Consider the following 27,300-nt stretch of genomic DNA (forward strand, 5'->3'; position numbering starts at 1 on the left):
TCTCTTTCCTTTCTTCCTTCCATCTTCTCCTTCCATCTTTCCTTCCTTTCTTCTTCCCTTTTTCTTTCTGTCCATCTTGATCCTTTTCTTTCCTCTTTCCTTCCTTCCTTCCTTTCTCTTTCTTTTCCTTCCCTTTCTCTTTCCTTCCATCGTGATCCTTCCTTTTCTTTCTCTTTCCTTCCCTCCATCTTTTCCTTCCTTCCCTCCTTTCCTTCCATCTCCATCTTTTCCTTCCCTTTCTCTTTCCTTCCATCATGATCCTTCCTTTTCTTTCCTCTTTTTCCATCTTTTCTTTCCTTCCATCTCCGTCTTTTCCTTCCTTCCATCTTTCCTTTCTTTTCCTTCCTTCCCTTTCTCTTTTCTTCCATCTTTCCCTTCCTTTTTTTCCTTCCTTCCCTTTTTCTTTCCTTTCATCTTGATTCTTCCTCTTCTTTCCTCTTAACTTCTCTTTCCTTCTTTCATTCCATTCTTCTTCTTTCCCTTCCTTCCTCTCTTCCTTCCTTCCCTTTCTCTTCGATCTTGAGCCTTCCTTCTCTTTCCTTTCTTCCTTCTTTTCTCTTTCCTTTCTTCCTTCCATCTCGATCCTTCCTTGGGATGGAAGAGCCGCCGCTGCTAGCAAAGCCCACCCTAGCTCTGGGGATAAAAGGCAGGGGGCGGAGAGGAATAGATGTGGCAGACAACTATTCATCTCCCGGATGGACAGACTTGTTAGCCTGCGGTGAGAGAGAAACTTTTTGCCGGGGCTGCCAGCATCCTAATTAAAGGAATCTCTGAGCTCACTTCAGAGGGTTCCACGTGTTTGGGCAGCTGGGTCAGAACACAAGGGGGGGGGGGGAGGGGGGGGGGGTATAAAATTTAATAAATTAAAAATATTAGAGTTTTGTGAATTCGGAGTTAAGTCACAAGTCTGGGGGAATCTAATCTAACTAATGGCCAGCACTTAAACTGATGCTAGATAAAGAGTTAACAGAATTAAAGAGTGGTTGAGCTTGGAACATTTGTGGACACGTAACGATTCTAGGCTAAGTCCTCCCTTGACTCCTTCCGCCAGGCATTGCCTGCTCTTCTACAACGACAGATGAATTCTAAAACTGTAGCGTTAGTGGTATGTTCGATTCCCATTATTCCCAGATTCCATATTTGTGAATTTCACCTACACGGTCATTTGCAGAAGTGCGCAGAACAAGGGATGGTGGAAATCAAGTCGCCCAACCACACGTTCCCAGCTCAAGTCAAACGAGGTGACCCTCTGCCGCCTTATTTCAGCTCTCGTGCAACAAGATTTCTTAGTGCAATTAAAACATTTAATAGCAACATTATATTCCCGGCAAATCTTTGGTTTTTCCATTCTTAGCTTCCGTGCTTTCAGGGGTATTTGAAAATAGAGTTGGTGTCCCTTTTAGAACAGTGATGGTGAACCTTTTTGTTGTGGTGTGCTGAAAGCATGTGTGGGCATGTACCGGCACCCACAATGCAATGTGCCCCGCCTGCGCATGCACGCTCAACAACCCCTGCCCTGCCCTCTTACCCGCATTGCACACGCGTGCGCCTCCCAGCTGATTTTTGGCCTATTTGAGGCTGTTTTCGCCCTCCTGGAGGCTCGAGGGAAGCCTCTGCAGCCTTGGGAGGCCGAAAAATGGGCCCGTTTTGGCACTTCTGGTATTTCCGGAAGGCCCATTTTTCGGCCCCCCGAGGCTGCAGAAGCTTTCCTCGTCCTCCGGGAGGGCTAAAGCCTCAAATGGGCTGAAAATCACCTGGGAGGTGCGCGCATGCGCAGTGCAGGTAAGTTTGGCTGGGGCTTGCGTGCCCGCACAAATGACTGCGTGACACCTGTGGCACACATGCCATTGGTTCACCATCACGGTTTTAGAATATCCATTAACAGAAGCAGAAAAAGTTTAAAACTGCAATATACTTGGCTTTTACATTGAAACCATTTCAGGGATTGTGACTTGAAAACAGTAGGGGATCATCCCTAATTTAATATTTCTACTAACATAGACCCAAATAAGATCAAAAGTTACCTTGTTTGTACAGTTTGTGTATAAAACGGAATGACCATTTTCAAGAATGCATTGGACGTTCTTTGAAATGTATGTTCTCTTTCACTGGAGCAAAATGTAGTAGTATATATACAACAGTTACTAACAAAGTTTTCAGATGTATTCAGTCATGGGTAACAAATAGCTTAAAGCCCGTTAAAAATTAACATTAGTTTTGTTGTAGTTGGTGTCTAGCAACACTCGGATATATTCAAATAACCGTCTTGACATAAATCAGTTTTCTCTAATTGCTATTCAAAGCTTTTACACAGAGACCTAAAAATACTTGAAACTGAAGAAGAAGAAAAGCAACTATTGGGTTAAAAAAAACAAAACAGGTAAGTAAGAAAGGAAGTTGGATGATCTTGTATGAAAAAAGTACTTTTTATTATTTTATTTATTATTTTACCATTTTAATGATGCAATGGGGCTCACGTTTAATACAATACTGCCTTTAGAAATATTTGCTGAAACTTACAGTGAAGAGAAAGTATATTTGATTATTCATGTATTAACTGCAGCTAAAATTGTATTCACTCAAAATTGGAAAAGCGAAGAGATTCTTACTGATGAAAATGTGATTAGGAAAATATTAGAATGTGCAGAAATGAATAGATTTAATAGACTTGCAATTAAAGAGAAGGAACAAACTGAATATTATAAGATATGGGAACTATTTTATTGATGGCTAGAGAAAAAAAATATGAAAGAGAGAAATAGTTAATAGATTAATGAAATATAGAAAATAGATTTATAGAATTAAACATGTTAGGAAGAGGAGTGCTATAGTAATAGAGATATTAAGTATATTAATAAGAATAAGATAAGAATAGAGAATACTAAAGTAATGAACATGGAAGTAAATTTTAATTGTTATTGCACAAGATATTTGTATCCAGATGACACACAGTTAAATGGAAGATGCACTTTAAATAAAAAATTTAAAAAATTACAAAAAGAAATATTTGCAGAGCTGGGCTCTCAGAATTCCCAAACTATCTTTTAAAGGAAGGAAATTGCTTCTGTGGAGCCAGGCAGGATTCAACCCTGCTTGATTCCACCAGAAGATCCATTATGTTGAATTTTACAGATTGCCTTTAAGCATGTTTTAAAATTGAGAGCACTGCAATAAAATGATATGCTACCATTCCTTCCCTTTTACTGTTTTTTCATTGGTAAAACTAGTCTTTGAAGAATTGTTCTTTGCAATGAAAGGGTTATCAAAATAATTAGGATCAATTTATTTAACTTTGATACCAAATGTAATTAAGAGAACATTACTGTTTTTTTAATGTGTGTTTCTCATTGCATTGTATGTTATCTAACTATCAAGAAACAGAGGTTTCTAATTAGCCTAATCAATTTGATTAAAAGGCAAGCACTTTCACAGCTTTTAATAAAATGGGTTTTTGTCTGAAAAAGTGCTACCAGACTCTTGATTTACTGATAAAAATAATGATGTGGGAACAACACATGGCAATAAATTTTAATAGAAAACAAAACCCTTTATTTCTATCCAGTTTTCCTCTTGAATCAAAGCATCTGCTGGATCCTGAAACCAGAATGCCAAATAAAGCCCAAGAGGTAAGCCAAAAATATTTTATTTTGTCAGAATCCTTCTTTGGAATCAAACCCGTCTAATTATTTTAAGTATGAGACCAGCATTCTGGATGCCAAAGTTTTGAGCTGAATTTGTGGCTGGCAAACGGTAGTCTGGTGCCATCAAAATAATTTTGCATTCATGTAAATCTTCCAGGTCTTTCCCTCAGGTTTTTCACTAATCCTTTCAGAAAATATTAAGAAATACTACATAAGAAAAATGAGTTTTTCTACAAAAAATATTTAAAAGTTTGGGTTGGTTTTTTTTTACTTTTACTGCCCCTGCTCCTGTTCAAGCAGAGGCACTAACAGTAAAAAAAAAAAAAACATTTCTTCGTATTTTTTAAATTATTCTAGTGTTTTGAGACTTACAGAATGCATTCTATGTTCAGGGATCTCCAACCTTGACAACTTTAAGACTTGTGGACTTCAACTCCCAGAATTCCTCCTCCAGTCATGTTAGCTCAGGAATTCTGGGAGTTGAAGTCCACAAGTCTTAAACTTGCCAAGTTTGAAGACCCTTATAACATGGTGTTTATACAGTGTTAATTAAAGATTATTAACACTCTAATCCTTGGACCATTAAAGGAGGAAAGGGAAGGGAAAGGAAAGGAAAGGAAAGGAAAGGAAAAGAGAGGAGAGGAGAGGAGAGGAAAGGAAAGGAAAGGAAAGAAGAGAGGAAAGGAAAGGAAAGGAAAGGAAAGGAAAGGAAAGGAAAGGAAAGGAAAGGAAAGGAAAGGAAAGGAAAAGAGAGGAGAGGAGAGGAAAGGAAAGGAAAGGAAAGGAAAGGAAAGGAGAGGAGAGGAGAGGAGAGGAGAGGAGAGGAGAGGAAAGGAAAGGAAAGGAAAGGAAAGGAAAGGAAGGAAAGGAAAGGAGGAAGGGAAAGGGAAGATGAATGGAAAGGAAAGGAAGAGGGAGGGAAGGGAAGGGAGGAAAGGAAGGGAGAGGGAAGGGAAGGGAAGGAAAGGATGGTCGAGATGGAAGGAAAAGGAAGGAAGGAAGAAAAAAGCAGTGCTAATTAAAATTTAAATATCAATGTTAATGAGCTTAAGATTGCACAAATACTTTGATGCTATTTGCAGCAGGTTTTTTTTAATATTATATTTAAATTCTGGATATTTTTTTTCTAAAAAAAAAGAAGTAAGGAGAACAGAAAACAATTCATTTAAATTCATGTTTTTCAAACTCGGCAACTTTTAAGATGTATGGATTTCTACTCTCAGAATTCCCCAGCCAGTATGGTGGCTAGAGAATCCTGGGAGTTGAAGTCCACAAGTCTGAAAAGTCCCCAAGTTTGAAAAAAAATTGATTTGAATGTTAAAAAAGCAGGGAGTGGTTTTGATTCTTCATACCTCTGCTTTTATGATAGGCTTATCTGTCAAAATTGCATATTTATGGACTTGTCTGTTAAAGTTAAGCTTGGTAGACTATATGGTAGTAGGCTTGAGAAAGTTGTAAAAGTTATATATTGGCTTGAATGAGTGGAGACATAAGAGATCCTGATTTATAGATGCATTCTCTCTTTGCTTTTATCCTTTACTTGGTCAGGATGTAACCCCACCTTAGAAAAACCCTTAACAGGAATATATTATGTCATTCCAGCTCTAAGACTTTGGTGTTTGGGGAATAAAGGAAGTGCAGTTCTGATTTTGACACATTTTTGACTCCCATCAAGTGCCTGACCATGTTCTACGGATGTCATATCAATTACTAGGATGCTGTCATCAATCTCCAGTCCCTCAGAGACCTTGGCAAGCAACTGAGCTTCGAGTGGCCAATGGTGGCTTATGAACTGGGATTCACTCGGGCTGAAATTAGCCAGATCCATGCCCTCACCCCAGAGAAGAGGAGTCAGGCTCAGAAGATGCTGGAACACTGGTAAGAGAATCCTGACAAAATACAAAACAAATCCAAAGCCTTTGGCTTCGGCATAAGATCTTGAGAGCTATACTGATTATCTTCCAATTCATCTAGAAATATCCTGATCCAAGGTTGACAGGTGGGCGGTGGATAATGGATGAAATGGATGGATGGATGGTGAATGGATGGATGGATGGATGGAAGGGTGAATGGAAGGGTGGGTGCATGGATGGAAAGGTGGATGGATGGGTGGTGAATGGATGGATAGATGGAAGGAAAGGTGGGTGGATGGAAGGGTGAATGGAAGGGTGGGTGCATGGATGGAAAGGTGGATGGATGGGTGGTGAATGGATGGATAGATGGAAGGAAGGATGGATGGATGGATGGATGGATGGAAGGGTGAATGGAAGGGTGGGTGCATGGATGGAAAGGTGGATGGATGGGTGGTGAATGGATGGATAGATGGAAGGGTGAATGGAAGGGTGGGTGCATGGATGTAAAGGTGGATGGATGGGTGGTGAATGGATGGATAGATGGAAGGAAGGATGGATGGATGGATGGATGGATGGAAGGGTGAATGGAAGGGTGGGTGCATGGATGGAAAGGTGGATGGATGGGTGGTGAATGGATGGATAGATGGAAGGAAGGATGGATGGATGGATGGATGGATGGAAGGGTGAATGGAAGGGTGGGTGCATGGATGGAAAGGTGGATGGATGGGTGGTGAATGGATGGATAGATGGAAGGGTGAATGGAAGGGTGGGTGCATGGATGTAAAGGTGGATGGATGGGTGGTGAATGGATGGATAGATGGAAGGAAGGGTGGGTGGATGGATGGATGGATGGAAGGGTGAATGGAAGGGTGGGTGCATGGATGGAAAGGTGGATGGATGGGTGGTGAATGGATGGATAGATGGAAGGGTGAATGGAAGGGTGGGTGCATGGATGGAAAGGTGGATGGATGGGTGGTGAATGGATGGATAGATGGAAGGGTGAATGGAAGGGTGGGTGCATGGATGTAAAGGTGGATGGATGGGTGGTGAATGGATGGATAGATGGAAGGAAGGGTGGGTGGATGGATGGATGGATGGAAGGGTGAATGGAAGGGTGGGTGCATGGATGGAAAGGTGGATGGATGGGTGGTGGATGGATGGATAGATGGAAGGGTGAATGGAAGGGTGGGTGCATGGATGTAAAGGTGGATGGATGGGTGGTGAATGGATGGATAGATGGAAGGAAGGGTGGGTGGATGGATGGATGGATGGAAGGGTGAATGGAAGGGTGGGTGCATGGATGGAAAGGTGGATGGATGGGTGGTGAATGGATGGATGGATGGAAGGAAGGGTGAGTCGATGAACAGATGGGTGGGTGGGTGGATAGATGGATGGATGGTGAATTTGGTTGCTTTCTTGCAGACATTTCATGATCCACCTAGGTAACATCATCGGTGCTAGTAAGGAGTGAGGTTTGCCTTACTAGCACTGATGATGCTACCTAGTTGGGTCATGAAACATCTGCAAGAAAATAAGCCAGCTCAGAAAGCCCCAAGGACCCCACAGTCCTCTTCTTCCTCCTCTCCCACCCGCGCTTCTGGCACTGGTAATGTTCCCTAGGTGGGTAATGAAACGTCTGCAAAAAAGACAGCCGATCTGAGAGAGCACTGAGGGCTCCTCTCATAGTTCTCCATTTCTGAGTTTATGCTTCACAGGTCCTTTGTTACTTCTTTGAAAGAAAATCAACCTTGGAAAGGTATCGCCTGGTTTTACATTATTATTATTATTTTTTAAATTCTCTGATTTTACCAGCTTGCCTTAGAAACAGAGAACGGCCTTTTCAAATATTCCAGATGTGGAAAGCTTGACCTGATTAAAAGAAATTAGCTCCAGAAGGGAGTAAGTAGAGGAATATAGTGATTTTGAACATGGAAGAATGTTCGTTGCTCAACCAACCCGGAAGCCATCAATATAAATCCAGTTCTCTCTACTTTGCTAATTATCTTGAGGAAGAAGCCATGGGGATATTCTAATCTAAGCTGAGAAAAGGATTATGCCTGAGATGTAATCATTTTCAGAAGAGGAGGAGGAGGAGGGCTGTAGGGTCCTCTCTGAGCTTGGTTATTTTCTTTATTTTATTACCCAGCTAGGTAACATCATCAGTGCTAGCATACAGTGAGGTTTGCCTTACTAGCACTGATGATGTTACCTACGGTGTTTCCCCGAAAATAAGACTCTGTCTTATTTTATTTTATTTTTGACCACCAAAAAAGGCACCAGGTCTTATTTTCGGTAGATGTCATCCACTGACTCACCTCACTCATGTGCATCGCTCCCGGCCTCCTTTTCGCTGTCGGAGGCCTTCAGCAACTTTTTCTGCGACCGGCAAGGCTTTCCTGAAGGCCTCTGCAACCGATGACAGAGCTCAGGATCGATCCACGGCTTTGTTCTCAGCTCCAGAGGCCTTCAGGAAAGCCTGGCCAGCTTTGCCAGCTGCAGAAGAAGTGGGCCCCCAAGGCAGGTGTCGGGGGGGTGTCGGGGGCCTGGCTACAACTGTCCAAAGGTAAATACTAGGGCAGCTACTACATCACCCCATCCCCACCCTAGCTTAATTTTTACCCGTACCCTCTGGAGTGGGCAGGATCTTAATTAGGGCTTATTTTGGGGGTAGGGCTTATATTGGGCGCACGTGTAAAAATCAAGCTAGGACTTACTTTCAGGGTAGGTTGTATTTTTGGGGAAACAGGGCAGTTAGGCAATGAAATGTCTGCAATGAAACCACCAAGCCCAGAAAGCACCGAGGACCCCTCGTTTCAACCCCGAGCTACAAATATTCTCCTTTCTTAGAATGAAGCGAGGATAACTTGAAACGGCAAAAGGCCCAAAGACCTGGGGAGAAGAACAAAACTAAATGCCGTGTGCAAATAGGCGGCAGTGTCAATTTCCGAAATCAAATCAAATCAATAAAAATAAATACAGAGACAAGTTGAACGGTTGGGCACCTGCTTCCTTCTGCAATTTTTTTTTCTGGATCTGCTGGCCACCCCTATCCAGGTACGAACGATCGTGGGACAAAGCAAACAAGACCAAATTGCTTCAAGGGGCTTTGGAAAAATCAGGACGGCAGGATTTGTCCGAGAAGCTCCGTTGCCTTCACTGGGGCCATCAGAAGTTGAGCGATAAGGTGGAGCTGCCGTCGGCATTCCCCTTCCTCATCACCGTGTATAAGACGACGAACAACAAGGAGCGGCTCAAGAAAATTAACCAGCTTACTCATAGGTAAATCCTCCCATCAAGAGCTGAGCCAAGCTCAGCCAGGCTCTTTTCAAAAGTTAAGAATAGTTGAGTTTCCTTTGTTGTCCTTGCACTTCGTACAGTGAAATTAAATACCATCTTCAGTGTATATCATGACCATGAAAATAAAATACAAACATACCTCCTTCACATTCTATACAATTGAATTGAAACCCCTGATATTGCATTCATATTGCACTCTACAGTAGAATTCCATAGAGCTACTGCCCTGGGATGGAAGCTGTTTTTCAGCCAATTTGTCCTTGTTTTTATTGTCCTGTACTGTCTGCCAGATGGTAATTGTTTAAAAAAAAAAAGGGGTTCCCAGGATGAGATGGATCTTTGAGAATGTTTGGGACTTTCTTAAGGCAACGGGTGTCAAGATTCTGTCAGTTACCCCATTTAAATCCTGAGCCTCAAGCCAAACTTCCAAACCTTCAAAAGGATTTATTGGGAGTTAACATGTCCGGCAATTCCTGGGTGTAGCCGATTCTGAGATACATCATTCATTGTCACCCTTAACACTGGTTTTCCCCCACCCCCCTGGGTGTATCATCATTCATATTCTCCAATGGGACACATCCATAGCCCAGAGTCATCAATCATGCTCTCCCAGTTAGAATTTTGCTTGGCAGAAATTTCAGTCACCTAGTTACTATCTTTGAAAACATTTATGGAATGCACTTTTGGTTTTGCAAGCTCCTGCACTGCTCCCCCCTTTCTTTCTGTTGGCAACTCTAAAAAGACCAGATAAATATTTTATGAGTTGACAACAAGAGCTATAAAACTCTTCCCAAGAGAGGAGAGGACAACCCATGATCTTCTGGGCATTGACCTTAACCCTCTGGAGTGCTTTCCTATCTGCCCCGGTGCAATTGGCAAACCATACAGAGGTGCAGTAAGTTAAGATACTCTCTATGGTGCAGCGGTAGAAGGTCACCGGCAGTTTTTCATCCAGTTGTTGTTTCCTGAGAAGCCTCAGGTAGTATAATCTCTGCTGGGCCCTTTTGACCAGGGCTGCAATATGAGCCCCCCTGGTCAGGTCCTCTTTTATGGAAAATGTCTATGGAGATTTTCAGTCATCCAGGCCATGGGTGGGTCCCAAAGGTGCTTTGGGGACAACCATGACCTGGATGAGCTGAGGAAGCTTCTTGGATGAGAAGCGAAACGTCTTCAGAGAAAAACCAGAAAGTCCAGTTGCCTCCTGAAAAAAAAAAGCACCTTTGGGGTTAAGAATAGGAAAGAATAAACATGACCAAGATTGCAACTGGAGAAAAAAAAATCCGTTTTCTACGCCGTTGTCCGGATCTTTCTGTACGATCCACTGCTATTGGATTTCTCAACTTTTTTAAAATTTGAATGCAGGTGGCCTGAAATGATTTTGAAAAGAAAAATGAAACAAAAAAACAAACAAACAGCAAAGTAATTTAAAATGAAATCCTTATTAATTAGGGTTTGGGGTAAGCTGTAAGCTTTCTGATAGATTTAACGCAACAGATTCAACACAGTTGGGCTTTGTCGGTTTTAATAGAAGCACCCTGAAATGAAATTTACATTTAAAACTCAGGAGTGTGTTGTCTACAATTTAAATTTAAAATGTGGTGTGTGTGTGTGTATGTACAATTAATTCCACTGCTTTTTGGCCTCTTGCATCCTGGAGACATTTTTTAAACCTAAAATTTTAGCAAAATCTGCCAAGGCAACAAGGTGAGTTCCAGGTAAAAGGCTTTGCACTCTATCTCCACAGATAGTCTTGCAACCACAACTGAGCCCAGCATTCAGGTTGCTAAATGAGACACTTGTGAAGTGAGTGTTTCCCAGTCATAAGTCACTTTTTTCAGTGCCATTGCAACTTTGAACAGTCACTAAATGAATTGTTCTAAGTTTAAGATTAGCTGTATTCAAACAACTAGGACCATCCAGGTTTCAGAATCAAACCAACGTTTATTTTTCTTTCTCTACTGACTCCCATTTTTATCCATCCCTTTTCCTTATATTCACGGAGTGAACATCTGTACTTTTTTTGTGTGACCTTTGATTAACTTATTACAGATTATTGGCTCAATAAATTTGCTGGAATTGTTTTTACAGCCATTGTGAATATGGCTTGTTTTTCCTTTCTTTGTTTTGTGCATGTACTGTACAAAATGCAGACTGGAGGATAGCTTCCAATAATATGTGTTCTCTAGGGAATTAGGTTCCCGTATGAGTTACGTCCTCCAGCAGTCTTCATAAACTACTAGCAGTGTATCCGTGCTTTGCTACAAAACTATGTGATCGGGCAACTTTTGGGGGAGGAAAATAAGGGGGGGGGGGAGAATTCTGCCTCTGCCTACTAGCATCCATCGGTATTCATCTGGCTAACGTCCTGTCAGTGTGTGAGTGAGTTGAGGGCGGTTTGGAAACTGAAACAGTATTTTCTGTGTAAGCATGGACGAGACAGCAAGGAGCCTGGGCGTGGCTTAGCTCAACTGCAGTTGGAACAGATTTCTTTTCAGGTGGGGAGGGAGAGTAGAACTTAGCATCAGAGCATGTTAATAATAATAATATAGGAAATACTAATGCTGTGATGGTCATTTCAAAAAATCCTTTCTTAGTGAGCCCCTAGAAGCCAAGAGGAACATACGGGCCAAATTTCAAGTTTGTAGGCTTTATGGTTCTAGAGATTTTGTGATGATGATTTTGTTCTTATTTCACTTTCTGGTAAATCTGTTTGTCCTCTCTGATAATCCAATTGGAACTAAACACAAATGAAATTGCTTCTTTGTGAAGTTATGTGCACGTTTTACATACAGCGGTGGGGGGGGGGGATTGTAGATTATTTATTTGGAAAATGCTCAGAGACCGTGTTAACCAAATATAAAATTAAACAAAGGGACTAGTGTTTCTTCAATAGTTCTCTTTAATTTTTCACCAACAAGGGCTTTTTTTTTAAAAAAAAGTTCATTCATCCATTCAGGAGCCTGCCGACAGAGATTTCAAATTGTTTTCCAACTGCTCAGCCAGAAGTTTCATCTGCGAAGCCTCCAGCAGGCTGCTGATTAGATTATCCAGATGTTCTTTGCCGTTTAAAAATTCCTACCAAACAAAAAGAAACATTTGGAGGAGTTACTGTGGTCAGAGACAATCAAAGTAAACTTCGTTTATCTGGACAGATCTGGCCAGCACAATACTCCAAAATCTACTTGCCAAGAAGGCTATGAAATGATTCCCTTCAGATCTTATGATGTACGTCTATTATTCATTACACAATTAATCCTTGTTTTCCAACTTCTTATTAGAAAAATTGAGATGTTACGGTGACTTTCCTTCCTCTGTGAAGTTACAAGTCCTCTCCCCTCTCCAGCCAAGACCTGATGGGGTGGGAAGAATTATTCACATTTGTATTTTTTGTGCTGCTATAACATTACCTGGCCAACTAGAAGGCAGACAACAGCTGCAAAAAAAACCAGTCATTGGCTGCCTCCTGCAAGTCAATTCTTAGCATAACACTTCAGACCACAAGACAATCATCATCATCCTTTAACAACCCTGCAATCCCTTGTGGGGTGGAGTCTGACCAACTGGATGGAGCTAGCAGAGTGTTTACTGGCCGGATGCCCTTCCTGTCACCAGTGAGGAGTTTTGTTCAGCGGATACATTCTCATCATGCCCAGAGAGAGAAATACCTGCCTCTACCTAGGATCGAACTGATTGTGAGGCTAGAGCTCCACCTCTAGGGCGACCGCGCCACTCCTCAGATCACAAGACAATCCTTTTCTGTTACTCACAGAGCGGTCGTCTTTTTTTTTCTTTCCCGGTTGCTGCACTTTAGAATCGAAATAACTCTTAATGAATTGACTCTTTAAAGCAGCTACATCGTTTACATCCGACCCATCAGAAGCTTGAAAAAAAGCTTGTTCCAATATTTGAGGGGCTGCCCCAAAGAAGAGGGGGAGGTCAAGTTATCCTCCAAAGCACCAGAAGGGAGGACAAGAAGCAAAGGATGAAAACTATTCAAGGAGGGAAGCAACCTGGAACTAAGGAGAAACTTCCTAACAGTGAGGACAATTAATCAATGGAACAGCCTGCCACCAGAAATTGTGGGTGCTCCAACACTGGATGTTTTTAAGAGGAAATTGGACAACCATTCGTCTGGAATGGCACAAGGGTATTCTGTTTGAGCGGAAGGGGGAGTTAGAATAGTGGTCGCCAACTGGTGGTCTGTGGCCTACTGGTGGTCCGCAGAGAAATCTCACTCCCAGAGCACCCCCCAAAGCAATTAGTCCAGGCTGCGCAGGAACCCAAGGCTGTGCCACCCACATGGGCCGCAGGAACCTTCCCCGCCCACTCACTCCTTACCCGGCAAACTTGGCTGCTAAGTTGCTATTTTTCCTTTTTTTTTTTTTCCTGACCATCAGCTGTTCTGCTGTGCTGGGAGATTTAGATTAGCCAGAAAGCAGGAAATGGTTGCATTTCTTGCTCTCTAGCTAATCTTTGGACCTTCCTTAGGACTGAAGCTTCTGTTATTTAGTGCAGACTCAGGTAGCCGATGGCGGAAAGATAGATCTATGAGTGAATCTCCGATTCTGTGAGCAACTCAATCTGCCTGCCTGCTTTGCCTGATTTTGGGTAAAAGTTGCTCTCTTTTTTTTAATTAAAAAATTCAATATTTACATGCATGGTGTGTTGTGAGTTAATTTTGTGAGTTTGCTTGCTAGCAAATTTTATGTGACAGACTGAGCTAGCCGATGGCAGATAGATAGATCTCTGAATGAATCTGATTCTGCGAGCAACTCAATCTGCTTGCTTTGCCTGATTTTGGGTAAAAGTTGCTCTTTTTTTATAAAAAGTTCTATATTTACATAAATATTTATAATATTTACATACAAGCCATGCCCACCAGTCGCATGACCATCATGCCACACCCACAAATTAGGCCACGCCCACAGAACTGGTTGTTAAGAAATTTGAATCCCACCCCTGCCTCTGTGTGTGTGAGAGAGAGAGAGGGAGAGAGAGAGGTTAGATCAGATCTCTCTGTCTTTCTCTCCCACCAATGTCAGCAAGCCACCGTCAGTCAACATTCATATTAGTGGTCCCCAGGATTTAAAATTATGAGTTTGGGGTCCCTGGGGTCCAAAAGGTTGGCGACCCCTGAGCTAGAAGACCTCCAAGGTCCCTTGTTACTTCGTTATTCTGTTTATCAGTGGCTCATGCAAATGTTTGTCAGTGCAATTGTTCTGGTCTACCTTTTGAATTAAGGCCATGTTTAAAAGCACACCCAAAATCCGAAAAAGGGGTAATAAATTCAAATGTAGCCTTGTAGTACCTTGGATAAACTACAACTGGTACTGGTTGCCGAAACGAATCTGCCCACCTATTTTAGAATTAATACCTTGATATCGCGGACTTCATAAGAGATCCTATGGTCAGTCACCCGATCTTGGTTGAAGTTGTACGTGCGAATTCTCTCTGACTGGGATCTTGACCCTAACTGCGAAAGAAGAAACAGTGAGACAGTTGTTAACACACAATTATCAGACGAATCTTTTGTGTAGCGTGTTCCACCACGGATTTTGCCATTTTTAGTTTCTGGTAATAAACCTTCACATTTCAGCCCAGTTGCAAGGAGTCCAAATGAGGAATGACTTTTTCGCCTGTCTTTGTTGTGGGCCACCAGTGGAGCTGGTGGCAGACTCGGACAGTGAGGAGGTTGAGGAGGAACATGGGCCAGTCCCAGAGTCTGGGGAAGGCTCTGACGAGGGCTTTGCGTCAGAGGCAGAGATGGGGCCATGGTCATCCAATAGTTATCAGCTGCCTTTGGAGTCAGAGATCAGTGGGGAAGAAGAACAGCTGGAGCCTGCTCCCAGTGTGCGCATGCACAGAGCTGCCAGGAGAAGGGAACAGCTAAGGAACAAGGGTCGACTTGGGAGTAAAGCCACAGGTGGACGGTGAATGGCCCCTCCCATAGGGAATAAAGAGGAACAAAAGGGGAGTGGGCTTTGCAGGAGACAATTAGTTCAATTCATTAGGGTGAAGATCTGTTTCTGACTTCTTGCCAAGTATTGTCTGTTACAATGTGGCGTTTGGAAGATATTGGCCTGGCAACTCTCCATGCCTGTTGTGAAATCTCTTGAAAGACTGCTGGCTGGGACTGTGCTGGAGAGGAATTCACTTTAACCTAAATTGTCAGAGTATATTCATGCACTGGAATAGAGCTTGATCAGCCAATGAATATGCATAACAACTAAGTCAGCCAATGAGTAGCCTAGGCTGGAAACTGAAACTAGAAGTAGTCCAGAGGTGGTTCTATACTGCTCTGCAGCTATGTTGAGCTCTGAGTCTATCTATTGAAATGAAACTGCTTCTCTCCTCTGCTTGCTTGCTGAACTAAAGTGAAACTGGAGGTTCCCTCTGTTCTCTGTGCTACTGAAGTTACTTGCAACATGTTTCTGTCTGAGTTTGCTCCGTGTTGGAGAAATCTACAACTGGCTTGTAAAATCTACTTATTAATGTTTATAAAGATGTTAAATGAAGCATAAGCCATCTATGTTTATTTCTGTGGCGCTGAATTAACACTGCAAAACTCTGAACATCAATAAAAGGGGTTTTCTCGGGACGAGGAGTCGGCTTCATGAGCTTGGGAAGCGTAAGTCAGAACAGTCTTATGGCCAGGAAGAAAAACATACAAACGAGTTTGGGCATTTGCCACTGTGAGTTGGAACGGGGCAGGACCAGGAACGCACCGCACAATCCTTGGGTGTGCATCTGGTATGGACTACATGAGGCTGACTAGGGCCCTTACAAAGCATGTACTCTCCCGAAGCAAAGCTGCCCTGTGTCCTTCTCTCTCACTTCTACGGAGTCAAATGAGCCTCTTCATCTCAGCATGTGCACTGATGACGTTACCTAGTTTGGTAGGGAGACGTCTGCAAAGAGAACTACCAAGCTCAGGAGCACCAAGGACATCACCTTCTCCCTTATCTTTCTCCTCCACTCTGCAAACCTCACTCGCTTTCAGCACTGATCATGTTACCTCGTTGGGTCATGAAAATGTTTGCGAGAAAGCCATCAGGCTCAGAAAGCACTAAGGAGCTTACAATTGTTGTTGTCCTCCTCTTCCTCTCCTCCCCATCCCCGTCCTCCTCTCTCCATCCCCCTATGGCACTGATAATGTTACCTAGTTAGGTCATAAAACGTCTGCAAGAAAACCACCAAGCACCAAGGAACCCACAGTCTCCCTCTTCCTCCTCTCTGCAAACCCCACATCCTTTTAACACTGATGATGTGATGTAGCTGGGTCATGAAACATCATCTAGGAAACAATCACGCTCAGAATCCTCCTCCTCTGCAAACCCTCCTCCCTTCTAGCACTGATAATGTTACCTAGTTGGGTACACTGATTCAGAGGCATCCTCTTGGTCTTACCTGCACTTTCCTCGTACTTTGCTGTTCGTTTATGTCTTTCATGACCGTCTGTAGGTAGAGCTTCTCTCTCAGGGTTTGCAACGCTGTTTCCTTATTTGTTAACTGGGATCGGTCCTGCTGGCATTCCACCATGATCCCTTCCAAAGAAAAGAAAGGATCCCACAGACATCCACCAAGGAATTTTTGCAAACCGGTGAGATAACAAGACTAACTCTGCCCTTTAATTAACACCCCAAACAATGGGGGTGTTCTGACCCAACAGAACACAGATTTGTTGCCTTTTTCCAACAAATCAAACACAATCCAAAAGGAACAGAAACCTTGTAATGCTTTTACAAAATAATTAGCTGTGATAATTACAAGCTTTGCCAAACTCTGCAAGACTTGCCAAAAGATAACAGACAAGCAATAAGAAATATTTCTTGCAAAATAAGAATCTTCAAACACAAACTCGGGATACTGGAATGTCAACGAGGCTGAGTTTCAAAACGTCTTTGCCTTCTGCAAAGTACGTTCGTTTCACAGCTGGCTTTTATCTTCTTGAAGGAGGGGCCATTACCTTGCAGCCTTACTCCTGAGTCACCTGTGCTGTTGTAGCTGCTCTTTCCTCCGAGCAATCCTGCATGCACGCACACTTGGCACAGGCTCCTCGGGAACCTCCTCATCGCTGCTGCCAGCCCCCACAATCTCTGAAGGCAGCAGTCCACTCCCTAATGGTCCTGGCCCCTCATCTGAGGCCTCGCTCTCCTCAGCCGTCCGCACCTGCCGCCGGCTAACCACAACAGGTGGTATCCTACTGGTTCGGCCCGGTTCAAGCGAACCGGTAGTAAAAAAAAAGCTACTGGTTCGGCTGAACCAATATTTCTTTTTTTTCCCTCTGATGACCAGCTGTTCTGACGATCAGCTGTGCCGGGATCCCCCTTGCTATCTTACTGCTTCACCCAGGAGGCAAGAAGAGGCATGCACGAGGTGTGTGTGTGTGTGTGTATTGCAAAAATAAGCCATGCCCACCCAGTCACATGGCCATGCCCACCTAGCCACTTCCACCTAGCCACGCCCACAGAACCGGTAGTAAACATATTTGCATCCCACCCCTGACCCCAAAGTCCTTTTTCATAAACAGGGTGAATGAAATCTGCCATTTATATATCTTTTACTTTGGGCTTAAAAATCCCTTTTTTTTCCTCTCCCATCGAATTGTATTTTTTGTATCAGGAAGCATGGCAAAAACGTTGGTCTTAACGTAACTTGGGGAAAAGCAAAAGGTTAAATTTTATGTAGGCGATGAACAATAAAAGTAAAGGAGTATAGCAAACCTTAAGGTCTAAGAGAGAAAAAAAGTCACCTATTAAGAATATTAGAAGCTAGGACGTTGAATTGGATTGATATTTATACACATTACGCAAATAAGGAAATGATAAAAAAAAATACCTGTAGGGAGGTGTACAACTCTAACCGCACTGTCTGTTTTATTAACATGCTGCCCTCCAGCACCTTTGGCTCGAAATGTATCAATCCGTAAATCACTGGGGTTGATTTTTATCTCTACCTGGAGAAAGAGAAGTCTGATGTGTAATTTTATGGGATGGATAGATGGATGGGAAGGGAGGAAGGGAGGGAGGAAAGGAGGAAGGAAGGAGAGAGAGGGAAGGAAGGAAAGAAGGAAGAAGGAAGGAGTGCGAGGGAAGGAAGGAAAGAGGGAGGGAGGAAGGAAAGAAGGAAGGAAAGAAGGAGAGGGAGGGAAGGGAAGGGGGAGGAAGGACAAGACGAGATAAGACAAGAAGACGGATACAGAAAAGTAGGGATGAAAGGAAAATAGGGAGGAAGGATAAAGGAAGGGAGAGAGGGAAAAAGGAGATCCAGCAACAGGTATATATGGAATTTCTCCTTCTAAAAGATGGAAACGTTTGAAGTATCTTGCAAGATAGAGTCACAGCTATGGAAATAATCGATTTGCTGCTAACTTACATGTGGCATTCAACAGATGGAGATGGAGAGAAAGGAACAGAGAGAAAGAGACAGAGAAAGACAGAGAGAAACAGAGATAGAGAGAAAGAGAGAAAGAGAGAGACATAGAAAGACAAAGAGAGAAAGACAGAGACAGAGATAGACAGAAAGACAAAGAGAGAGAAAGACAGAGAGAAACACACACACAGAGAGAGAGAGAGAGACATAGAAAGACAAAGAGAGATAAAGACAGAGAGGGAGAGACAGAGAGAGAAAGACAGACAAACAGAGAGAGACAAAGAGAGATAGAGAGCGGGAGACAGACAGGCACAGAGAGAGAATTAAAAGCTGTGAAGAAACTGGCTACCTCCTCAGACAGAGGGAGCACGATGACCGTCATGGTGCCAGTGTGGATCCGCTGCATTCTCGAAGACAATCCAGTCTGAGGGATCCGCTGGACCCGGTGGGTTCCTCCTTCAAACTTCAAGCGTTTGTAGACGTGGCTTCCCAAGATCCGAGCCGCTGCATGGTGGAGCCCCCCTGAAAAATGCAAAACTCTTTCATTTGGGGCGGGAGGAAAGTGGGGGGAGGCCCCCCCCCATGGAGATATCCGGGTGAGGGGCTTCTCCTACCCGTCTCAGCTCGGCAGTACTTGGTCATTTCAAAAGTCCAGCCTTTGTATTCTGCGTAATTATGGTACATGTCGAAGACTTCTCTCGTGAATTGCTGGCAAATGTCGCCTGAAACATAAAAATTCCTCCGAAATATCCGTCTGAACAATATTTTTAATCCAGAGCTTGCAAGCCCGAAAAAGGACAAGGCAGGCTGTCCTCGACTTACAACCGTTTGAAGTAACCATGTCACTGAAAAGAGAGACTTATGACCGTGTGTCAGGATTCCAGCAGTTACCCCAATTAAATCATGAGCCTCGAGCCAAACTTCCAAAACTTCAAAAGGATTTATTGGGAGATAACATGTCCGGCACTGCCTGGGTGTAGCCGACTCATTGTCACCCTTGAACCTGGTTTTCCCCCACCCCGTGGATTTTTCTCCAATGGGACACATCCATAGCCCAGAGTCATCAATCATGCTCTCCAGTGAGATATTGCGCGGCAGAAACTTCAGTCACCTAGTTACTATCTTTGAAAACATTTATGGAATGCACTTTTGGTTTCCAAGCTGCCGCAACCCCTGGTGGGTTGTGTGGCTTAAGGGGGAGGAAAGGGCCCTGATTCCCTTAATTAGCCACACCTGGGAATGAGAGTTTAAAAGAGATGCAAACTGAGTGCGGCATCTGCTGGGAGCAAATGTAAGTTTATCTTGTGTTGACTTTGCTTATCTGTGTTCCTGGCATCTTCCCAACCATGTTGAGTTACTACCATGCCTTTCACATCTGGAATTCTTGCTCCTGCCCTGCCGGACTAAATACCTCATTTTGCCTTGATTGGACTTATAGTTACAGTTTTTGTTGACCATGTTTTGGACTTGATTCTCTGCAGCCAAAGGCTGTTCCTGGGAGAGTTTTTCTCCAGCCCAGAAGGTAACCAGGACATTGGGGGCAAAGTTGGAGCTAATAAAGGGACTCCTACGGATTATCTGACTGGGTTGCCTTTGTGCCACGTCCCGGGTCACCATAATAAAAGAAGTGATGTTAAGAATAAAGAGATTGACATCAAAATAGCATATGGGAATTTGGAATAATCAGGATAGATAATTTGTATGACTATCAATTATCAAGATGACAGTTTCAATATGAAATCATTGTCATGTTTGTTCTAAAATGTAAAATATCCTGTAACCACATTGTTCACACAATGATATTGTCAAGCCCGAAATTGACATATGCATAGCCATTTATTTAGCCTTATTATATATTCCTTTTCTTTCTTTCTCTTTGCCGGTTATGGGGAGAGGGGTTTCGGGCATGCCACATTCCTAAGGGGGGAGGAGTGGAAATACAGAGATTGTTTAGGCTAAGTGGTTCTCCTTCCCGTGGGAACGAAAGCTGACCCTGCTGAGACTTGGAGGTGGAAATTAATGACACCAGGCCACGTTGATTTACTTCTATTGGGGAATGTGACTTTTGGGGGCTGTTTCTAATTTCCAGGATTATATGATGTAATTGTGGGTTGTGTCAGATCCGAAATTACAACAGACCTTGCCAATTCGATGCTTTCCTAAATAAAACAATTTGTTTTAGAAGATGGACTTTGCTCTTTTTTTAAAAAAAATGGATTTCATCACTTGGAAACCTGACAGATACGTTTGTAGAAGAAAGGAAAAATTAAAAATGTATTGCAAAGAAGAAAAAACCTGAGGAAAAGTGAAGAATGCAACAAAATAAATCAATTCCGCAAAGCCGGGAATTCAATTTAGAATAACATTGAAGTCATGATATTTTTGCCTCACCTCCCGTCGTCCTGCCAGATGTGACTTCTAAAAGGACGCTGTTTTCGTCGTATTTGTCTCTCGGCGTGATCTTCTCACAAAGCTGAAGAAAGCAACAAACAAAACATCAGCTGACAAATAATCCTCTCTCCAATTTCGACGGCGTTCCTAACTTCCATTTCAGATCTTAAGAATCCCCTTCGTAATTACAGGTAAGTCTTAGACTTACGACCACGGAGGGAACCCAACACTTTCTGTTGCTAAACGAAACATTTGTTCCATGAGTTTTGCTCCGTTTTACGACCTTTCTTGCCACGGTTAGTAAGTGAATCGCGGCAGTTGTTAAGGCATTAGGGGAATTGGGCTTCCCTGTTGACTTTACTCGTCAGAAGGTACACTGTTACTGGTACACCACAGGGTTGTGTGTTGCGTCCCTTACTCTATACTCTTTATGGGCATGACTGCATTCTCACTCACGCGAGTAATACTACTACTAAATTTTCAGATGATACAACAGGGGAGGACGAGTCTGCCTACCGAGATGAGGTGGACCGGTTGCTTTCGTGGTGTGGAGACAATAACTTGGTCTTCAACACCAATAAGACCAAGGAGCTGATAGTGGACTACAGAAGGAACAGATCAGACCTCCAGCCCTTGCTTATCCATAGAGATCAAGTGGAGCAAGTGGCCAGTTTTAGGTTTCTGGGTGTTACCCTAAAAGAGGACCTGACCAGGGTGGTTCACATTGCAGCCCTGGTCAAAAGGGCCCAGCAGAGATTATACTACCTGAGACTTCTCAGGAAACAAACAATGAATGGAAAACTGCTGGTGACCTTCTACCGCTGCACCATAGAGAGTATCTTAACTTACTGCACCTCTGTATGGTTTGCCAATTGCACAGTGGCAGATAGGAAAGCACTCCAGAGGGTTAATGTCATTGCCCAGAGGATCATCGGTTGCCCTCTCCCCTCTTTGGAAGAGCTTTACAGCTCCTGCTACCATAAGAAAGTTCAAAACATCCTCAAAGATCCATCTCATCCTGGGAACCCTTTTTTTGAACTATTACCATCTGGCAGACGGTACAGGACAATAATAAAAACGAGGACAAATAGGCTGAAAAACTGCTTCTATCCCAGGGCAGGAGCTCTGTTGAGTTCTGCTGTATAGTGCAGTGTTGGTGTGGTGTCGGGGGTTTCCGGTTCAATGTGTGGAAGGTGAAGGATGCGTGTTTGTGTTTATTTTCATGGCCACGATGTGCATGGAAGATGGCGTTTGATTTCCTTGTACGAGGTGCAGTGACAATAGAGTAAACTAAAGGTCACAAAAAGGAGATCATGTGAGCCGGGATTTTGCAACCGTCAATAAGTACATGCCAGTTGCCAAGTGTCTGTATTTTGATCACGTGACTGTGGGGACGATCAGAACTGAAGAAGCTTCTCGGAGGACCAGCGAAACCGTCTTCAAGGAAAAAACCAAGAAAGTCCACTTGCCTCTTGAAAAAGCACCTTTGGGATAACCATGACCTGGAGGACTGAGAATGTTTAGCTTCTCATCAAGGAGGAGGAGGAGGAGGAGAAGGAAGAAGAAGAAGAAGAAGAAGAAGAGGAGGAAGAAGAAGAATGAGAAGGAGGAGGAGGAGGAGAAGAAGAGGAAGGAGGAGGAGAAGGAGGAGGAGGAGAAGAAGAAGAAGAAGAAGGAAGAAGAAGAGAAGGAGGAGGAGAAGAAGAAGAAGAAGAAGAAGAAGAAGAAGAAGAAGAAGAAGAAGAAGAAGAAGAAGAAGAAGAAGAAGAAGAAGAAGAAGAAGAAGAAGAAGAAGAAGAAGAAGAAGAAGAAGAAGAAGAAGAAGAAGAAGAAGAAGAAGAAGAAGAAGATTCTTAGATGAGAAGCAAAACATCTTCAAGGAAAAACCAAAGAAAGACCAGTTGCTTCTTGAAAAAGGCACCTTTGGGACAACCATGACTTGGAGGACTGAGGATCTCCATAGACAAGATCTTGATAAACACAGACCACAACAGCTTGATGCAGCTGGATTCTGCTCACCTCTAGATACAGTGCTCTAATCCTCTGGTTCATACCTTCCTTCTCCTCTGTAGCAAGTTCTAGCAGAGGTTTCTCTTCTGATTGAGTTAGCTCTGTAATAAAACGGCAAAATGAAAAAAAAAAACTGAAAAGAGAAGAGTAAATTATACCGGACATCTGAAATTCAGATATTGGCGATGGTTCCCTCAGATGTAACGGAAGCAAAGAAATCATGGCGTTTCCCCAAAGTGAGGGCCAATAAAAAATGGGAGGGAGCTCTATACAGGCAGTCCTCAACTTATAACGGTTCACATCGAGCTTCGAAACGTACTCATGCTGCTTTCACTTTGACTGCTTCTCAGCTTGCCAATGAACTATGGTGGGAGGAAGAAAGGGGGAATTGGAGCGTGGATTTTAAACCTCAAGGAGTCAGGCTGTAAGAACCAAGGTCACTTCATCAGGTGGTTGCCAGACTTTCAAGACATTTTCTCAGAACAATATTGTGACATTTCATTGGACAAGGAATAAGAGGGAGCATGCTTTAATTATACTGAATAGCGCGGGAATTAGCCAGAGCTAGTTTTGCTTTCGTGCTGTGCCAAAATGACGTACTCGATAAAGTTTAGCGTTAGGAGATCGTCAGTTGGAACCTTGACAGTTCATTTAGTGACCGTCCAAAGTTACAACTGCACCGAAAAAAGTGACTCAGGACCGTTTCTCACACTTGTGACTGCTGCAGCATCCCCATGATCAAAATTCAGACGCTTGAGACCTGACTCATATTTACGACAGTTGCAATGTTACAACCTGACAAGGAAATTCCATGGGGAAGCCAGATTCATTGAACCACTGTGTTACTAACGTCTCCACTCCACTGTGATTCACTTAACAACTTGAGCGAGAACGGTAAAATGGTTGCAAAACACACTTAACAAATGTCTCGCTTAACAACAGAATTTTTGGCTCAATGGAGGTCGTTAAATTGAGGATTACCTGTATAATGTCAACTCATAAAACATTTCTATGCCTGTTTTAGAGTTGCCATGAATGGGGAGAGGTGAGAGAAATTGGAAGGAGCAGTGCGGCAGTTTAAAACCAAAAGTGCATTCCATTCTTATCTTGCAAAGATTGTAACTAAGCTACCGGAATCCCTAATTGGAGAACAGGATTGATGATGCTCAGCTTTCGTTGGAGAATATGAATTATGACACACCCAGAGGGATGGGGAGGAAACAGGGTCATAGGTGATAGTGAATTACTTGTCTCAGAATCAGCTTCATTCAGGTCATGACGACATGTTTGCTCCTAATAAATCATTTGAAGTTTTTGAAGCTTGGTTCGAAGCTCATGATTTAATTAGGGCATGTCATGCCTCTGTTGGAGTCTGACTCCGAGGGAGAGGAGGAACAGCCAAGGAGGAACAGCCGACAGGGAGTGGAAGTGTGGCTCCGGAGGTTGTGGAGGAAGCTGGGGAAGGGCACAGGCCGGCTGGGCATTCAGAAGAAGACCCAGGCCCATCCTCTCTTCATCCGAGGGCACACAGGGAGGAGCAGATAAGGGAGAAACGTGAATGGCATGGTCTATGGGGGAGGAAAGGGCCCTGATCCCCTTCCTGGGCTACAGCTGTGAAGACTGTTTAAAAGGACAAACTGCTCATGGGCCAGTGCTGGAAGCAAAGCATGAAATAATTCTAGTCTTACAGTTCTTATCTGAGTTCTGGCGTCCTTCCCAGTGTGTATTTCGATATCTGTGGACGTCTTCAAGCCCTTATCCTGCCTTGTCTCATTAATTGCTTCAGTGTGGTTTGTGTTGTTTTTTCTATCTATAATTTATATGTATTTTGAGTTTGAATGGCATTTCTTCCTTTTCGCAACTGTTTGTGGGGGAGTTTTTTTTCTCTCCAGTCAATGATATTTGGACCTTTGAAGCCAAGTTGAAGGAATTAAAGGGACTTCACCTGTTTTTGTGACTTTGTTGCTTTTGTATTCCCTCCTGGGTTATCACAGGGCAACTGCCGGAATCCTGACAAATAACATACCTGTACACATTTTCTCCAGTTCCTGGATTTGTTTTTTGGCCTCTTGTATTTGTTGAAACGCCTGCACCAAGGGGAATAATTTAGCCCGTCGTAGGCTGAGGTCCTTTTCCTTAAATTCGTTCACGGAGCAGGTGCTGAGCAGCGAATCGATCCTTTCATATTCTTGCTCCAAAGTCTGTAAATATGCCTGCAGGGGGACGCTGTCCCAGAGCTTTCCCAAAGCCCTGGGGCTGGCATGGAAGGTCCTCGCAGATGTAACGGTCCTGCTCCTACAGCTGTGGCGAAGGGAGTTCAGCTCCGTCCAAAGAGGGCTTTTTTTAGCAAGAGATGGAAGAGGGCAACTCCGGTGATACTTGAAGCATTTGCGAAAGAGTAATCTAACCATGGGGCTCGCTTGGTGAGGTTTCATCTCGGGTGGAACCTTCTGGAATACACAAATAAAACCATACCATTTTTCATCCATTTCTTTTGATGGTATCTGTCTGTCTGTCTATCATTTATTCTATCCATCCATCCATCTTCTATCTATGTCGCTAATCTATCATCTATATATCCATCCAGCCAGCTATCTTCTATCTATCTCTATCTATCTATCCATCCATCCATCCATCTTCTATCTATCTATCCATCTTCTTTCTCATCTATTTATTTATCTTCCAATCTATCTTCTCTATCATCTATCCATCATCTATGTACGTCTCTCTCTCTTCTATCTATCCATCTTCTCTCTCATCTATTTATCCTCCAATCTATTTTCTCTATCATCTATCCATCCATCATCTATCATCTATGTATGTCTCTCTCTCATCTATCTTCTATCTATCCATCTTCTCTATCATCTATTTATCTATCCTCCCATCTTTTCTATCCATCTATCATCTATGTACGTCTCTCTCTCTCATCTATTTTCTATCCATCTATCTTCTCTATCATCTATTTATCTATCCTCCCATTTATCTTCTCTATCATCTATCCATCCATCATCTATTATCTATGTACGTCTCTCTAATCTATCTTCTATCCATCCATCTATCTTCTCTATCATCTATTTATCTGTCCTCCCATCTATCTTCTCTATCACCTATCTATCCATCCATCACCTATCATCTATGTATGTCTCTCTCTAATCTATCATCTATCTATCTATCTATCTATCTATCTATCTATCTATCTATCTATCTATCTATCTATCATCTATCATCTCTCTCTCTCTGCCCCTCCCTCCCTCTATCCATCCATCCATCCAGATTCCATGTCATTATTTTTACAAACAACCCAAGGTGACAAAGAACAGCCATGAGGTGGGAAGGGCCACGAATCATTAACAGGCCCAAAGTCACACAGTCAACTTTGATGTCTAAGGCAGGACTAAAACTCATGGCCTCTTCCATTCTAGCCTGGTGCCTTCAGTGAATTCTTGCCATAGTAAATTAGAATAATTATTATGAAATTTGAAGCCAGTGGAACCAGGCTAGGGAAATTTGTACTACCTGAACATCTGAAACACAGTTACAATAAGTTTTGTACTAAAAAATAACCAATCAATACAATCCTTCTCTTTTATGTAACTTTGAAATTGTAAGTAAACATTTCTAGCCAGAAGTTACATGCAGGGTCCTTGGTGCTCTCTTGAGCTTGGTAGTTTTCTTGCAGACGTTTCATTACCAAACTAGCGAATATCATCAGTGCACCCCGTAAGAGTTACATGGGATGATTTTGTGACATAAAAATTAAACAACAACAACAAAAAAAATAGCAGAGTTTCTTTTCTTTTCAGGGCCTCTTTCCTTCCCAGGGTTATTTGCAAATGGCATAAAATAGCTTGCGTTCAACCCCAAGGTCTTTCGGAGAGGTTCCTTCTGACAACCCTTCTAAGTGAGCAAGGCTCAAACCAAACAAACTGAAGAAAGCTGCAAAACGCAAGAGCTGCGTTTTCAGAGCAGAGAAACCTTCAGATTCCCCCTTTACAGTTTATTGCAAAGCGAGGCTGTTCCTTCCTAAATTTATTCCTGGGAAACCTATGACTTTTGCTCCTGCCTTGCTAGATCCACTGTTCGAATCCAAAACAGCCGCAGCAAACGGATGCTCCTTTTCTCCTAGCCTGCTTGCAAGCAAAATGCAAATCCAGACAAACAGGCCCTTTAATTTTTGCAAAAAAAAATAAAAAAAATCCCACCTTTAATTTTTGCAACTTTTAATTTTTTGCAAAGAAAAAAGAAAAATCCCATCTCTCACCTTGAAGAAAAGCAGACATCCAACGGTAGCCAATGCTGGCTCAAAGAAGAAAAATGCAGAAGACCAAGCAAGGAAGTAGGGGGAGAAACCACATTTCCCAGCAGCCCTTTCGTTCTGAACTACAACTCCCACAAGGCTAGTGGGAGATGCTGGAGTTTTAACCTCTGCCATGCCGCAATCTTACAAAGAACCCTTAAGCATGCAAAAGCAGTATGGTTTTAAAAAGTGGAGAGGAATTTCCTACCTTACTTTCTTTTTGTGACTCAACATTTTGCAATTTAGTTTTTATCCTCCTCTCTTAAATCTCCATCCCTGCATCTCATTTTTTTTTGAACGGTAATAAATATGGATGTGAACTAGTGTTGTTTTTAAAAAAACACTAACCACTGTTTTAGAGAATAGGCAGCCCCACAAATATTGGGCCACTGTTATCATGTCCCCCCTACTCCTTCTTTTCATCAGACTAGACATGCCC

The 27,300-nt window shown here is 42.9% G+C and overlaps 3 protein-coding genes across 4 annotated transcripts; 1 reads left to right on the forward strand and 2 right to left on the reverse strand.

Annotated features, from left to right (window-relative positions):
- The first annotated feature begins 946 nt into the window (after positions 1-946).
- Positions 947-10,878, forward strand: LOC148130609 (p53-induced death domain-containing protein 1-like). Its single transcript, XM_087967620.1, has 4 exons — positions 947-1,241; positions 3,563-3,626; positions 5,356-5,519; positions 8,549-10,878. Exons 2-4 carry the CDS (start codon positions 3,606-3,608, stop codon positions 8,775-8,777), a joined length of 414 nt encoding a protein of 137 aa, XP_087823746.1. The 5' UTR covers positions 947-1,241; positions 3,563-3,605; the 3' UTR covers positions 8,778-10,878.
- LOC148130610 (uncharacterized) lies at positions 5,873-6,920 on the reverse strand (the record flags this gene model as incomplete). Its single annotated transcript, XM_087967506.1, is given in 2 exon segments — positions 5,873-6,122; positions 6,124-6,920. Coding segments are annotated over 2 exon segments (1,047 nt in total), but the record flags the coding sequence as incomplete, so codon positions are not given.
- A 794-nt stretch (positions 10,879-11,672) lies between the features above and the next one.
- Positions 11,673-26,951, reverse strand: MTRF1 (mitochondrial translation release factor 1). Of its 2 annotated transcripts, none has more exons than XM_087967594.1 (10): positions 26,826-26,951; positions 24,591-25,014; positions 22,574-22,665; positions 20,555-20,636; positions 18,778-18,885; positions 18,513-18,685; positions 17,630-17,747; positions 16,199-16,335; positions 14,166-14,264; positions 11,673-11,866 (listed from the first exon to the last, which is right to left on the reverse strand). In XM_087967594.1, exons 2-10 carry the CDS (start codon positions 24,997-24,999, stop codon positions 11,744-11,746), a joined length of 1,341 nt encoding a protein of 446 aa, XP_087823720.1. In that variant the 5' UTR covers positions 25,000-25,014; positions 26,826-26,951; the 3' UTR covers positions 11,673-11,743. The 2 variants fall into 2 exon arrangements, with proteins under 2 accessions (XP_087823720.1, XP_087823721.1); XM_087967595.1 differs by lacking the exon at positions 26,826-26,951 and adding an exon at positions 26,198-26,295.
- Between the last annotated feature and the right edge of the window lie 349 nt (positions 26,952-27,300).

The sequence above is a fragment of the Notechis scutatus genome, chromosome 5 (assembly GCF_049901735.1).
Source record: "Notechis scutatus isolate UNSWTSFEM ecotype Mainland chromosome 5, rNotScu1.2, whole genome shotgun sequence".
NCBI classification, from domain to species: domain Eukaryota; kingdom Metazoa; phylum Chordata; class Lepidosauria; order Squamata; family Elapidae; genus Notechis; species Notechis scutatus.

Bases quoted from the DNA above. Each gene is read 5' to 3' on its own strand.
- LOC148130609 (XM_087967620.1), top strand. From the start codon at position 3,606: ATGCCAAATAAAGCCCAAGAG. The intron at 3,627-5,355 runs GTAAGCCAAAAA...ATCAATTACTAG, and splicing joins TGCCAAATAAAGCCCAAGAG to GATGCTGTCATCAATCTCCA. The intron at 5,520-8,548 runs GTAAGAGAATCC...ACCCCTATCCAG, and splicing joins CAGAAGATGCTGGAACACTG to GTACGAACGATCGTGGGACA.
- MTRF1 (XM_087967594.1), bottom strand. From the start codon at position 24,999: ATGAAACCTCACCAAGCGAGCCCCATGGTTAGATTACTCTTTCGCAAA. The intron at 18,886-20,554 runs GTGAGGCAAAAA...TTTATGTTTCAG, and splicing joins ATCTGGCAGGACGACGGGAG to GCGACATTTGCCAGCAATTC. The intron at 14,265-16,198 runs GTAAGACCAAGA...CTTCTTTCGCAG, and splicing joins AAAGTACGAGGAAAGTGCAG to TTAGGGTCAAGATCCCAGTC.